Genomic DNA, 15,497 nt, shown 5'->3' with positions numbered 1-15,497 from the left:
CCACGTTTGGGTACCACAGTTTTCTCATGGATGGCATATCCACCTGAGTCGGTGCATATTGAGCGAAAAACGCATGTTCGTTTGATATGGCCGGATAAACTCCAGGACAGGTCCTGGAACACTCGTTAATACTCGGAAGACTAAAATCATGCATATATTCAAAACATTCACACGCACATACATTTTGTATTTTTGATAATAATTTTGTAATTAATATTAGAACACGTAAGTGAACTACTTTGGAAGTTGTTGCGCGGGCTGACATACAATCCTAAAAAAAATTCCTTTCTCGAACACAATTCGGCATTTGAGGAATAGGTTTTGAGCCATGCAAAATGTCACGGATAGTTCTAAATCGGTGTACATAGATTCTCACTACTATATTTGCTATCATGGCTTAGACAAGGCACGATGTAGCTAGAGCGCTGTCTTTTTAACACTTTATAGTGCGGCGTATTCTCAGTTAGCCGCACGCCAAACATTCATCAGCTAAAGAGCCGCCGCCCCCCCCCCCGTAGTAGGCTCCTAAATGGCGAGAATCATTACATGTGGCGCCTTATCTTGCGCATATGGTCACGATGTTGGACGGATTTATACTGCAAGGCGAAATTTCGTTGCGAGCTTAGAAGCATTTTTTCCATGTATAAAAAATGTAAGCTACAGTAAAGGATCTTTTAGCAAGACGCAGTCTGGGGTGCTTGGCTGAATGTTGTTTAATAGACCTACAACTACGACACTATCATGCTACAAGTATAATACATCGAGCATTTATGTATGGCAACAGACACCCTGTGGTCGCTCGTTTCCGGCCACGGTCAACCGGCCTAGGGTTGGGCATATTGGGAGCAATATAGCTATGGCCATTCTTCCATGTGGCTATGCTGATACTGGTAATCTCAATACGGTGCGATTCCAAGGCCCCAAGGGAAATCTTTAGACGTTTCTGGTCTCCCGACCACCGGCTGTCATTCATAGCCGTGTTATAAGGAGAAAGAAAATGTAGGTCGCAAGATCAAAACACAAGGTTAAAACCTAGGTTAGTTGAGAACGTGTCGTTACGAATTATGTTAACAAACCGTACCGCTATTCACTTCTTAATTGATAACAAAAAATCAAACTGCCCATTTGGCAGCAGTAGGACTGCATGATAACTTGAATTAGGTAAGTTAATTTTATTACACCCAATCATTCGAGCACATGTCACATTCGAAGCGCCTAAGCTAAACAAAAGAATTCGTTAGAATTTGTCGTGACCCCCTGCCTGATTTAGATTGCAACAATTCACGAGTCTATTGTATCCCAAGTAACTTTAAAGGAAATAGCTCGATAAGCGATAGGTAGGTAGCATAGGTAGTTCGCAGGACAAATTAGGCAACACACTGGTATTGCCTTAATCACTATACTAATGGGAAATCATCACAGATGTACATGATGCAAAGGTATCGTATGTTTGATTAAGGTAGTCACAGCTGGTGATAACTAATGATGGGCCGTCGCTAGCCCATATTTAAGAAGGGTAGATGCTGCATTCGTAAATACAACAACTGAATAGGCATTTAACGGTATTACTAAAGTAAAGAAAGGTCCGGGTATGTTACAGTGCGTTTTAGACTCTATCGTCGGAGAGACGCCAAAAGGCTGCGTGGCCCATCACGTCAATCAAGCATACCTCACAACCTTCATTATGAGATCTAGAAGAGCTTTGCAGCTAACGGCAATACTAACCAACGCTTATATAGTCAATAGCTGCCATCCCTGAAATTTCCGGCGAAAGGACAACGAGCATGTGACATGACAGTCTAAAGCCGGTGTCACAGGAGTCATCTAGATCCTTTCCTCTGAAGTGAATCTGACAGAGCAAACGAAGTTAGCAGTACAAAAGGTGAAAACGAATTCGCCCTCTGGAGCACATTGTCTAGTTCCTTTCACGCATTTGCATTAAATGTATCCTAGCTACCTAATACATCAGACCATGTGCACTCGCAGAGAAATCGCGGCATTAACACTTGCCTGTCATTCAGGATCAGCTACGAGTAGCTTTCCTGCTACCGAATCGTAGAAATTCTGCAAGAGTCTTACCATAAAGTACCGTTGCTTTGTCCTGGAAACCGTCTGGCTTTAACTGGGCCAACATGCCATTAGGCAGATGTTTTAAGATGCATAGAGCGTGTCATCTCAGTACCCCCGCCCCCCGAAAAAATAAGGGTGTTCGACTGTGACAGCTAGGGAAAGATTATACAATGGATGCATAGTTCGATGTCTTTTAAACACTACACAGATCGATCGTACAACCTCTAAAATGCATTGGTTTATAAGTAGTGAAGTCGATACTCATATTCGATAACATATAATTGACGACTTCAAACCTTTTGAAAGATCCCAGTCTTTCTCTCCAAGGAAAATCTAATTTGCTGTTGGAATCAAAGTAAGATACCTTATACTATAGTGTTAAGTTTCATATTTTTTATGTCCCTTAATACATTTGGTGATGACGATGATAACGATCGGGATTGGCGTTTTTTTCAAGAAATTAATTAAATGGCCTGGCCAATTTTAAGGCCTCTTTAAGGATACGTGATCGTAAATATTTGACACACATTGTACGTGCGACAGCTAAGCATAATCTGTCAAAATATTTAATTCGAAAAATCTATCTATAAAAAAAATATTTACTCATGACCAACTACATTATTCAACAAAGTTAAAGTTGATTCAAGAAATTTTTCAAAATCACACGCATACCGCTCGTTTGCCTCTCTCAACAATTCTCTCCCTTGATAGACGAAAACTTTCTGGCCTGAGTAATGCGATTGGATTCTTTTCTATAGGATAGAATTTTTCTAATCGATGAAATACGGTTTCGCCGGCATTTGTCAAACCGGTGGCTGAAGGAATTGTTTCATTTCAAAAATTCTACGTAATTAGTTGCCACGCGCTGCATTTGATAATGTAGTCTGCTTATCGTAAATACGTGTACGGAGATAACAGCTCGGTAACCCGGTTCAAAGGGTTGCTAGCGTGTATATACATACACAGATATACAGATTCGAGTTTAGGATCTAGGACTGACATAAACAATTTAACTAAGCCAATTATGAGCAACATTTGAATCATATTATTCAATCGCCAAAAAGGGAAATCTATTAATTTAAATCGGAGTAGGTATACATACTATGTAAATGCCGAAACACGCCGATAGACGGTCTTTGTCAGCTGTGCCAACTATATGCCAGTGAGAACCGTTCGTAGTTGAAGGTAAGAATGAAGATAATATAGTAGAAGATTTTTTGCATTTTCATACGTGTTGAGTTCGTTTTTTCTTTGTCGGAAGGCATAAAAAATCGGTGGAAGGTAAAATATGTCTATTATACGGAGTGTGTATAGAGACAGTGTCGCCAAACGTTCCTAAAAGCAACTGTTTTTGCCTACCGAAGCGATATAAATCACTCAAAAAATGACCGGTTTAAACCCTATTTGAAGTTGATATCCTCAACTGAGTTCAGGTAACCTAAAACTACTTTCAAAAATAATTTACTGAATAAAGGGTAATTTAAGTCTTCTCCTTTCGGAAACAGCTAACGCAAAAGATGATCTTTTTAGCCAAATGCGCATTTATTCGACGACTCACAAATAAGCATTGTTATTTGTATAGGACAGTGAGAACAAAACGCCGTTGATAAAGGCCGCTCCGGTTGTATCCGTCGTAAGGGTGGCATAAGTGGACGATTCTTAATCTGTTGTCGGCCTCTAGGTCTCTCGTATTCGTTCAGCAGGCACGATCAGCTGAGGTACCGACGGTAAATAGACTTTCAGATCAGACATTATGAGGCCACATTATGAGACTCAAAGGGGAGTTTAGGGTATTTGCAGACGTACGAGGAAACAAGGACTGAGGTGAAATTTATAGCCAAGATATTGCGCGCCGAATACTAATCACCACTGCACAGGGTACATATTAGAAGGTGTCAATCACATCTGCCTAGCGATACAATGAAGATTAATTAAAACTAATTTTCAAATGTCATTAAAAAGATCATTTCTATGTTTGCTTAACAATAGTTGGACAGCAGTGACCACTATGATGGCTGTCGTCCCATCGTTAATACTTGCCGAACGCATAGGATTAATAAAGGGTCAGGTGAAGATTCTCCCTAGCAAAAGTAGTTCATCCAGTATAATTGATTCCACTTCACTGTCGAAGCTTGGTTCTTTGGAACGACCAAGGTTCACGGTTTCCATGCACGTTGATTTTTTGTTGATGGATTTCCCTAGGAACAACTGATAGTCAAGTACATACGCTAGCTATCCTTTTGTACTGACTCGTTGTTCAGAGAAGTGTGCCACAGGCTAACTTAACGGCTGGTTGTTAGTAGAGCTTTACTTTTAATATTTGGTCCTTTTTTATGGTTTGCCCTTCGAAACAATGCATGCTGACACAATAACCACTCTATAGTTATAGGTATTTCGTGACCGTGTCTATGTAATATTTAGCTAGCATGTGCTGGCGTATTACATTTGCAGAGTTGATAGCAAGCGGTATATTTTACAGGCGATACAAAATACACTGAACAAAAATATTGCTACGCAGATATTGTGCTTCGGCAATACCTGCTCTTCGATAGTACCTACTGTTATCCTAGACTAAAAAGTGTATAATCGATAGCAATCTTTTGACAGCGAATTCTTTATTATTGGTTCGTATACGAAGTTCCTCTTTTTCAGAACTTTTTTAATACGCACGCACTCACGCACGCACGCACGCACGCACGCACGTACTGATTCGTCTCGTGACAACACCGATTTCCCATAAAGGATCAGTCATTTTTGAAGTATCATTAATTCGCGCGCTTCAAACCCGCGTCTAATGGAGCTTATTACGGTAAATAATTAAAGTTTTATCTAATCAAGAAACGGCATACGGTCGACATGAAGAAAGGCTCGAATATTCTAGACTAAATACGTTTGTTTTTGTTAAAAAGATAGCACGTTTATTTTATGTTACATAAATCCTTTATTAACTGTGGCTCTCTCTGCGGCCGGGTATGGCTATCGAGATGGAACCTAAAATCAAGCTATGGTATTTGTCCTAATATTGGAGTTAGCGCTTAGTGGAGGGTTCAAGCCGCAGAGTTGTTGCCCCGTATGTTATTGCTTACTTGTTAGCTTTTTCCCGTTCTTCGTTAGTACACACCTGATCCGATCTAGTTACTAAAACCAATAGCCAAGCGTACATATGTGTCAATCAACTATAGCTTGGGATTCCTAAATCAATCTACTTTAGAGCAGGAAGGGTATAATTGCCTTTCGGGATGATGGGTAATTTTTAAATCTGTCTTGATACCATCGGTGATTAAGGAGAGCTATGGCAATCTGATTGACATAGGTCCAAAGTAGACTGAGAAGCCAGGTCAGATTGGTACAACCCAATACGACTGTTATACTAGTGTAGACCATTATCTCCGCAAGATAGTGTGGAGATGAAATGAGTTCAAACATTCCACCATAGGGCGCAACGTGCTTTGATGATACCCTCTGAAACATGTAAAAGATCGTTAGTCAACGGTACAGCTGGAAGGTGGCTCAGAGTTCGGTAATTACAACTGTACACACACACATATATATATATATATATATATATATAACAAACAAACAAACTGCCGAATCTATTGACGGATTAAATCTTCTAATTATCTATCCGTATGGTCTGAGAAAGCCATTGGTGTCGTTCGTTATTGAAATTAGATATGTTTTTCCATATATGATAACTGGTTACTGAATTATATATATGAGCGCACGAATACTAGCCCACCTTTCCATCTGCGTTCTTGCGGAAGGCAGCAAATCGCTTGGCTGTGTCGTATTCAAGCCAGACAGCCACTAGCCACATGACGCTGCCTAAGATGACATGACTTGACCAGAGGTCAGACAACGAAAACGCGGGTAGTTCCGGAGCAACTGGCAAAGCCAGCGATAACAATGAATATTGCACACCTGTTCATAATAAAAGTATACACTTTTTCGGATAACCTAGCAATTCCAAACCAAGCATTAAAGCTCGAAAATAAAGTGTTCTATTTTTTTTTTACGAAACGCTAAGCGATTAGGCCTAATGTGTTTAAGTGTACGTTTACATGAAATATTTCTATGTCGCACATACAACAATGCACGATAAAATCTCTTTTATTTCAAGCGTTAATGGCAACGGTCGCTATTACGTGGATAGTGCTCAACACGATCTCACCGAACAACTTTCGTTGTGTCACTACCTGATCTGACGAAAACAGATGAACAGGTGGCGTTTTCTCTCGAATATCGTGTGATCTCCGAACTTTTTTTCTGCTTTACGTATTCGGATGATATTATAAACCTGAATTAGCAAATAGAACTTAAACGTACCCTTTTTCAACCTAGTGTTTAGTTTAATAAATATAAAGTTCTAATAATCCTAAATAAAATTATGCCATGATTTGGTTCTACCTTTAGACAAGATTCACTAGGGCGGTTATGAGTGTGTCACGGTCGATAAACTCTGTAGACGCGAAACGAATCAAACCGTTACAGACTGAATTTTATCGAGGTGTATGGGAATTTCAAAAGCACGCCTTAAACGCGAACGTTACGAAAAGATCTACCGAGTTTACCTATAAGCATCTACGAGGAAACGACAAAATTAAATTATTTGGAGCTACCTAATAGCCACTCAATATGTTACAAGAACAGAAAACGACCGTATTGAACGCGGTAGATTTTGGGGTATATATTAGTCAATATATAATTATTTTGGCGCGTAGAGAAGGGGAAATTAATCCCCCGAAAATCTAGACATCGAAAGGAAACGATAGCTTTTTCTGTTAAAAGTATGCTGGAAATTGTATAAGTTAATACTTTATGAACCTAAACTGTTCGTAGTTTCGCGGTATATTTAGTTGTCGAAGGAGTGTTGACGGTTTTTGTCACTAGGCGATTTTTGAAATCACACCTCTCAGGTCATAAGAGTCGTAACGTAATTGGCATCAGGCTGGGGTGTAATTTTGGTCTAGTACAAGAAAGAGAAAACGCATGGTGATGTACTCTAGTGGCAACCTTCGGCCTAATAGGTGAGGTGGTACTTGTCAAAGATTGAATGTTTGGCTCTCATCGGAACGGTAAATAAGTATCATCCGTACTTTTTTGACCGCTACCTAACTTTTGCCTTGACAACCCAAGAGCATTAAAGGCGGCCATTTAGATAGACTTCCAAGATCCAAACTTTACTAATGATCTCTCGATTGTTTTTTCTACTAAAACTTTTCTTCGGATTTTTCAGAAACCTCATGGAAATCTGCAATAATACAGACCTTCAATTTAGGGCAAAGAAGAACGTCTTAGTATCGGTAAAGGTTTTTCCAACGCCGAAAGATTTACTACAATATCTGAATTTGGGCAAAAATCAGATGTTATTAATAGATTATTTGCTCAAATCCAGGGAACAATGTTTTGTTTTGTTTTAGAAACAATTGACTATTAAAGGTCACTGAGGAACGCATCCCCGCTACGACATACGACATTAACATAAGTGGACCACCTTACAGTAGCCCTCGAAATATTTTACATTACCTTGTAAATGCTTTAATAAATAAAATATTGGTATATACAATGTTAGAAAATTTAGTAAAAAAAAGACTTTTACATCGTAGATGCAAAGACGCTCTCTCTATGACTGGTAATTATATAGCATTCATAGACTTCTGAACTTACCAGTGTAAAAAATGAAACCCATTGCAAAGTGCCATATGTGCATTCGAACGTTTGAGAAGACGCTCACGAACATACATTCATAGCAACGGCGAGCCACCTATAACAACCATATCCATATGTAATAATTTATCCTTGAGTATAATGTATGTTGACGAGCCAACGTTGTTCTATAATGTTTTTATCACAGATGACCAACCTGAACAGTTAGAAGGAGTTGAGTCCATAAAATAATGGCAAACGGTACTGCAAACAGAACAAACCGAATCTTATTACGTACTCATCCTATTACCTTAAATCATTATCTCTTTTAGAGTTATTGACTTTCTTAGATCCTGTCGAAGATTTTCTGGCAAATTCATCAACCGCATAAGCATCATTTGACGGAATCCATTGCCCAGTAGGCTAACTATTGAAGCCGAGAAGAGTAGATCGGCCAGATTGAACTCAGTCGCAACTAATTTAAAATAAAACGTGTTCAAATATAGCCACTGAGGTCCTACTATTGCTTCTAAATGGTATTTAAAGTTTGTCTCTGATGTGAGTGATACCTTTCATGGTGCGGTTGTGGATGAGAACGTCCATGGTGATTTTCAGCTTCCGCGGCACAGCACCGAGGCCGATCGATATGCAGCAAAGGACCAAGGTCCATATGGTAAACAGGACTACTGCATACTCATAAAACTGTGTGAAGCACCTAGAAGGAATAAAGAAACGCATTCCGTTAGGGCCATATGAAGGTCACACAAAGGAAAGTTGACAGTGTGACTGTTCAAAACGTATGTTTCTCGGCGTTTTCGATAGATTCATTTTTTTTCATATTCATATTATAGTTGCGTTGTTTATCTTTGACCGAGCATAATTTTGAGTTTAGAATACAAATGATACGTTTACCTTTTTGGAATTGATATTCTCGCCAGAACCGATGCTCTTTTGTTTTTTGAAAGTTTTCCATATAGAAAAGCTGACACAACCACGTCTGGTACCTGCAATCATTCAAATAAGGTAAGAAGTACCGATCAGCTACAATTTTAGATACCCACATTATCGGAATGTCGGAGCTGAGAGACTAACTTTTACGAAAAATGCACACTGTTTATAACAATCAGTGGGTGAAGATTTAGGTTCGAACCCGGACGTAGACATACTGCGTCTAGTGCCGGGAGCTAGCCGTCTGGCTGAATGCATAACGGCGATACTAGACGTAATCCCTGGATCCCGCTCAAATCTAACAAAATGTTTCCTTAAACAAAAGTTCGCGACGATGGCTAGTGTATTTATAACCCTTTAGTCGGGTGTTGATCCATCCTCTTGGAAGGTTTCTCAGCTCGCTAGTCGCGGTAATCCCGTAAAAGGTGCTACCTTTCGTTCATTTACTGTACCCTTAAGTGCTCATTAAATGGTATCATACACAGGTTAGGTTTAGGATAGACAAGGTCGATTTTTTCAACGAGACATTGATTACTCATTATGAGAGGAATTTCGAACGCAATTATATTCGAATTTTCCACAAACCTTGGAAGTCTGTTTATTAGAGCATCTATCTGTTAATCTGGGTGATACGGTGTTTACGTTTTCGGTTTTTCAATGACTTGAAAACGTCATTTTTGTAGTCTCCTTTTTCATATTTCATGCTATTTTTCTTATCTAGCCGCTTTCTAGGGGAGAGTTTGTTTTTAAATTATAGTAACTTTTCTATAATTAATGTGTGATTTGCTTTTTAATTCCTTTTAGAACTTTATCGATTTCGATTCATCTAACTCTATGCAATATATGATCATAAGCAGACTGAAAGAACAAAGGTAATAAGCAAAACTGACATTAAGTACGCAAGTTATTCAGTAACTTATCTCAGATAATTTACTCGAAAATTGCTTGTCGAGTATAATTGCATACTAGATGATTCGGTGACACCAGTTACTAAATAGTCTTAAAGGATTTATTAAAAAATAACTGTTGAGCTTTTCTTTTGGATAAATTTCAACCCTGTTACAGATCCGGTACACGTACATCTTCGCTAGACTGACCATCTCAAAAAAGAGATCATGAAAACTATTTGATTTTACTTTGTTTCGTCGCATAAACTTCTATGGTCGTACTAAAATATTGTTACCATCATAAGCCTACAAAGGTTTCACGATAGCCCGTTCGTCTTTATTTTCGAAATTCTACATTATCAATTAGTGAAACGCTTTTCCTGATAGGTTTCCTCATGATAAATCTCATATAAGGTATAGGGTAACGAATAGTTCCCAGGCTACATATCGAATACGGTTTAGATATAGTTAAAAGCAACCCTGATCCTTGGATCAACGTAATTATATCTACGAAGTGTAAAGTAGAGGAATTGTAGAAGAACTAAGAATGCTTGAAAAAATACCTCGTTGCTTGCGAAAAAAACAGAATTTTGTTAGTATCTGACCGCCTGGACATATTATCATTGTACTCTTATTTAAGCAAATTCGAGATGGATTGAAATAGGTATTCGATTTTCTATTTAAGCGTGCTTGTCCTTAGAGCTGTTGCGTTAGGGAACGAAAAGATGTCTATTACTAAAGATGCGTCTACGGTCCAATTTTTTAACCTTGCCCTAGTCTAATCGAATCCAACCAGTTAGGATGCTTACTTCGGCCAAAAACAGTCAGTCGGCTTGCTTTTAAGTAGTGAGCGTGTTAGGATGAGTCGTTAACTAGGAAACTTCAGAAAAAGCAGGACAAAACAGGAATGGAAGTATGCAAAGTGCAACCATGGAAACGAGGCTGTACCACGTTAGAACCTCTGCCGTAGTCGTGTACAATCAGTCTCATAAGATCAATAAGAACAGGTAGCTTACAGTTAGAGAAAAATTGATTTATACGTCAAACAACACCTTCATCAGCTGTAGATTTTTTCTACACTGAAAGTTCACTTGTTCAGAACAACAGAGTTACCTTACGCCCACTCCTTTCCGCCCGTTAAAGTCAAAAAATGAAAAAGAATCTCATAGCGCATGTAATGAAACAAAATGCAAGTTAGTGGCTTCCCAGTTACGCTAAAGTTTATCCGCGAGCGTTCCAAGTTATAACATTATCATTCAAAAAAAATCCATTATGATTTTGTTATTGGCTTTCTTATATCTTGGATACCGTGCCATTAGTCCATTGAAAAACCCTACTCTGGGGCTTCGAGACAGATGTATGAATATGGCGGAAATATGGAATAATGAAAAGGGAATGATTTACCAAAAGAAAAAATATAATGGACACAAAGCCTAATGCTAAACATACTGGCAAAGGCCTTAATAGCTATCCCAATGTACCCAATTTTAAGCAGTTAAATAGAATATAATTCATGCAAATAGCCAGCCTAGGCTTAACTACACGATCGTGCGCCAAAATCACGTTTTTCTTTTATATAAGAAATAATAACATTAAAATATGATATAAGTGCGAGTAACGTATGTCCACGTTTATGTTTGAGCCTACGAGCATTAATCCGAACACCCCACGGAGAGCAATTGTTCTAACGCGTTTGTATCCTAAAGAAGAGTGCTTTCAAAATATATGAGCCTCTGAATCATTTGCTAGCTTTTAGACAATACGGAATGCAAGTCGGCGCAAATGGTACCCTCTCAAAATAATACATTATGAGTAATGAAGTTATCAAAAACAACAAAGCAGATGTACCTTATCTGGGTAATGTGTCAGTAGGAGATAAGTGACCCAAACAGGAACAATGCATAATATCCAAACGACGTCAAGAAGATTTAGCATGATCTCTTACAATCTGAAAGGGATCAGAATTATCCTCAGATTATTCGATGCATTTCAGAGTTTTAACGTTGGTGGTAACGTTTTATAACACACGTCCGTTATATTAGATTAAAACATAGAAAAATTCGATCCGATTCACTTAACAGAAACAAGGTGTCTTACTAACTAATTTCTTCTGTAGTCTCCGCCACTCTTTGTATTTCTCTCCCATCTGTCAATCGATTATTTCTTGAGTTTTTGAAATGTTTGAGGTCTGGTATTGAACAACTCGGGTTTTGAAGATTCTCTTCACCGTTACATGTACGATTACGAATTTGGTTTGCCGCATGGCTTTGCATTATCTATTGAGTCTTTTTTGTGAGATAGCCTTGTATGTTCGACACGACAATGCTGTATAGAAATCCGTTTTGTTCTTCTTTTCTAGACCTACCAAACGCAAACTTTCGACTATTTGAGATACGTATCTGGTTTAATTCTAGGTTTATCTCTCGCAACTACCCATTCCTTTCATGATTTTATATCAACACGGAGACACCACTTTTTGTTGTGACCGGTGACGAGCGTCTTTAGAAGCCTGTCATCTGGCAGTTCACGTTCGAAAACTTCGCAGTTCAAGGCAGAAATATCCCAAATAAGTTACTTTGGCAGCTTTTGACCTCTGTAGAGGACAAGGTTAAGCTTCTCTTTCATAGCTCCTTTTCTTTAATTCTTCTTACAAACAAATGAATTTTTCATGTTTTATGCCCGGAACTGCGTTAACATTGTATTAAACATGCCTCACTTCTGTGTGGAAAGCAAATTTTGAATGCAAATGATAATTACTATATAATCACGTGACTTTTTTTATATTTGAACATAACACTCCCTCACGTATAAAAGAATAACATAGATTGGGCCCGCGTCTTTTAACAGCAATTAAAACGATTTTCAGCCCCTCTTAAAAACTTTGGGAGTTATTGTTGACTGTTAGTGTGTGAATGGATTTCTTGTGTTGTAGAAGTTGACGGCTAATTAAACTAGGGAAACTTTGAAAAAAAAAACCATTGCAAGCCGAACTCAACCAGGTATATTTCTAGTGAGTTACTCCCGATTTTGAAAAAGTCGAAATGAGTGTTTTAATGAGAAAAATTAGAAAGAAATAGAGTTCAAAACATAGCATTACACCAACATATCCAGCCACTCGGGTTAAAAAACAAATGCATTAGATGATGCTGAAGTTCCGGATCGCGTATTATGATTCTCGATCCCAAAGTATGATTCTGGGTCCCAAAAGTTCTTCGAAAAACGTGTTCCGCTAAGTTATCAAGTACTCAATTGTAACAGCTTTGCATCACACATCCGCTGCATACTCAGCCGCATGGAACTTCCTTTGACAACAGAAAGTAGAAAGAGAACAAACAAACATGGCTAAAACCATAGCACAGTAAGGTTTTTCATATTTATTATCGAACTGGCGGCAGAAGCCAAGTATCGTGTATCCGAGTTTAACTTCGCCTAACAAACTACTTGTTCATTGTCTGAAAACAACGGCTATCAACAGTTATCTATTATCAACCATTTTGTGTGTATGGTTTTTTTTATCAATCGTTAGAAACTTGGACGCCCACAGACAAGTAAAGCGCACAAGCCACAAACACAGCCGCTCGTTCTGCCTGATCATCTGGCCCTGCACCAAAAACACCCCCCCGCTCCCCCACAATAACAGGTTTACACACGTAACTACAACGAGTGACGAGAAGTGATGTCTCCGTGTCAAGAAGAGGCAGAAAAAGGAACGGCTATCTTCGACGGATTCATCTAAGCTTTGAGCTAGGCCAAACCTTCATCTCAAAGAGACAAAAATTTGTGTTTGGTAAGACGTAAAGAAATACCCTAAGAAATGCCTGAAAGAAACAAAAACGGTTGACTTATATTGCATGTGGACTAGTTGCATGGAGTGAACGAGGCTACCGAACGGAAACGTAATAGGTAAGGTAAAGTAACCCTTCTTCGCCATAATCAGAGTGATGAAATGAAACAATGGCAATAAAGAATCGAGGGTATGCGCGTAGACTAGTCCAAAAATGATCAGACTAGTGGCAATGCTTCTCATTGCAGACTACACGTTTATCCGTCGGAAGTAGTGCTTAGCCTCAGTTATAATTTAGAATTATAATAGACATGCTATATAAAGCATTGCGGGGATTATTGCGGGAAATATGAGTGATTCGAGTCAAACATAACCATAATTTTTTTTTACAAATCTAATGATGCACCAGTAAGGCCAATAGAATCCGCCGGCCATTTGATCGTCAACAATTTGATGGCTAAATACAGAAAATTTTTTTTGCGGTAAAAATCCATGAGCCTAAACTTGCAGAATAGATCTAATATGCTTCTATAATGGCCTTATTCCAGTCAATGATACGCCATCGTGGTTAAGTCGTTACTTGCTGAAATTTCGCGAGCCATCCGCATTTCTTTCCCTCTCTTCCCATTGTACTAGCGGTATAATGAGAGATAATATGGCAACTAGGTGATATTACTAAGATGTTTCAGCTGCGGGAAGTCAAGTATATAACCTCGTCTGAGTTATTACACTACACATGCCAGTTAACTCACCGATCAGAAACCGAATACTGTTGATAGATTTAATATGATCAGAATTTTATTAACGGACAAGCATCGCAAAAAAAGCATTATCAAGGGTCAGCCTGCCATATCAACACAATGAGAATTAAAGCACAGGTGTTCGCTATCGCTGCGGCACAAAGGGGAAAACCAGATTCCTCACTACGTTATCGATTTTGAGGAAAACATTATTGCTATCGGTTGCCATCGGCCCATAGGAAAGTGATCGTTCAAACAACGGATACAGTTTGCTTTGTTAAAAGTTGAACAAGTTGGATCCTATTCTTTTTCTACTAATTTCATTGCGCCTGCCACAACAGACAGCAATACTGTTTCGGCGCTATCGGAACGTCTTACCTGGGAAAATGGATGAATTTTGTTTCCTATAGCTTCAGCTCTCTCCGAGTGTACTAATCTGAAAAATGTACGGCCAGCTTCGAAACACATCTACAAAATACGGAAGGAAAGTATTTAAAAAGCACCAAACATAAAGATCGAACGTAACGTGTGGACTTCCATCAATGGAGAGGGTTGTCTATGAGATGATGCCCCGCTGAGAAAGGGCTAATGTAAGAGAGTCGGTCCAACATCTGTAAGAGAGGGAAAAAGTACGTAGGCGGTCTGCAGCGCTTGGGGACATCAATATTGCCACCTTAGTGATGCTCCGAACGGAATGAAAAATTTTCCAAGAAGTAGGGCATATACTCATTAACTGATGAACGCTGATCTAGCGTTATTCCAACAGGGATAGTTGTTTCAGCTCGTAAATGGAGAAGCATTGTTATGTTTATTATCGCCTTCAGCACATAAATCGAACATTAGAATCGCTAGAAAAATATATCCCATTCTCAATAAAAAAAAACCGCAAACGAACATTTTTTTAATCACATTGCAATATATGTTGAAAATTATGGTTCATCATGCTCATTTTATTTCCTGTCATTTTACGAAAACTTTTGTAAATAAAAAATCAGCTATTAATGAGAGGGTGAATCGGAACTTACGAAACGTCTATCAGTTCAGGATAGCTATAATGGCCATTATTACTCGATGTATAGTATAGGAAGAATAAACACAATCAGAACGCTCGTAACACAACAGAATAACTTCCCCAATTGGTACATATAAGGAGAAAGCATCACTGAATATTAATTCACGCGTTCGTTCCTAGATTATTATTTTTATTTCAGATAGTACCCTCGAACTAATGAAAGTGTGGTGAAAATTTCCATTACATATAATCCATTCAACTTATAGAAGCCCTTATTATTGCAGTGAAATGTGAGAACCAAATACCGGTTTTCGCAAAGATAGCACTGCACCGCAGGACATTTAAGTGTTTTTATCCTTTATATATACTTATTTAACTTAGCCGTGTTGGTGAGCGGCCAGAGCAAGTTT

At 38.6% G+C, this 15,497-nt stretch overlaps 2 protein-coding genes across 5 annotated transcripts in view; both read right to left on the bottom strand.

The window, feature by feature from the left end:
- Window positions 1–4,656: 4,656 nt before the first annotated feature.
- LOC111243623 (polyprenal reductase) lies at window positions 4,657–14,599 on the bottom strand. 3 transcript variants are annotated; one of them, XM_022789438.2, is made up of 8 exons: window positions 14,454–14,599; window positions 11,400–11,499; window positions 8,629–8,720; window positions 8,286–8,431; window positions 7,934–7,980; window positions 7,738–7,834; window positions 5,810–5,991; window positions 4,657–5,532 (listed from the first exon to the last, which is right to left on the bottom strand). In XM_022789438.2, exons 2-8 carry the CDS (start codon window positions 11,484–11,486, stop codon window positions 5,278–5,280), a joined length of 906 nt encoding a protein of 301 aa, XP_022645173.1. In that variant the 5' UTR covers window positions 11,487–11,499; window positions 14,454–14,599; the 3' UTR covers window positions 4,657–5,277. The 3 variants fall into 3 exon arrangements, with proteins under 3 accessions (XP_022645173.1, XP_086835083.1, XP_022645172.1); XM_086978957.1 differs by lacking the exon at window positions 14,454–14,599 and adding an exon at window positions 14,088–14,340; XM_022789437.2 differs by lacking the exon at window positions 11,400–11,499 and having other exon boundaries at window positions 14,454–14,594.
- alpha-Man-IIb (alpha-Mannosidase class II b) overlaps window positions 14,569–15,497 on the bottom strand; it is a 25,246-nt gene continuing 24,317 nt past the window's right edge. Inside the window, exon 16 of one of the 2 annotated variants that reach the window (XM_086978952.1) lies at window positions 14,569–14,686. The gene's annotated coding sequence lies outside the window, so the exon portion shown is untranslated. The remainder of the gene's footprint in view (window positions 14,687–15,497) is intronic. The other variant, XM_086978950.1, reaches the window with a different exon arrangement.

Source organism: Varroa destructor, unplaced genomic scaffold (genome assembly GCF_002443255.2).
Source record: "Varroa destructor unplaced genomic scaffold, Vdes_3.0 BEIS01000002.1, whole genome shotgun sequence".
Lineage (NCBI taxonomy): Eukaryota > Metazoa > Arthropoda > Arachnida > Mesostigmata > Varroidae > Varroa > Varroa destructor.
This window is presented reverse-complemented; position numbering and strand designations above follow the sequence as displayed.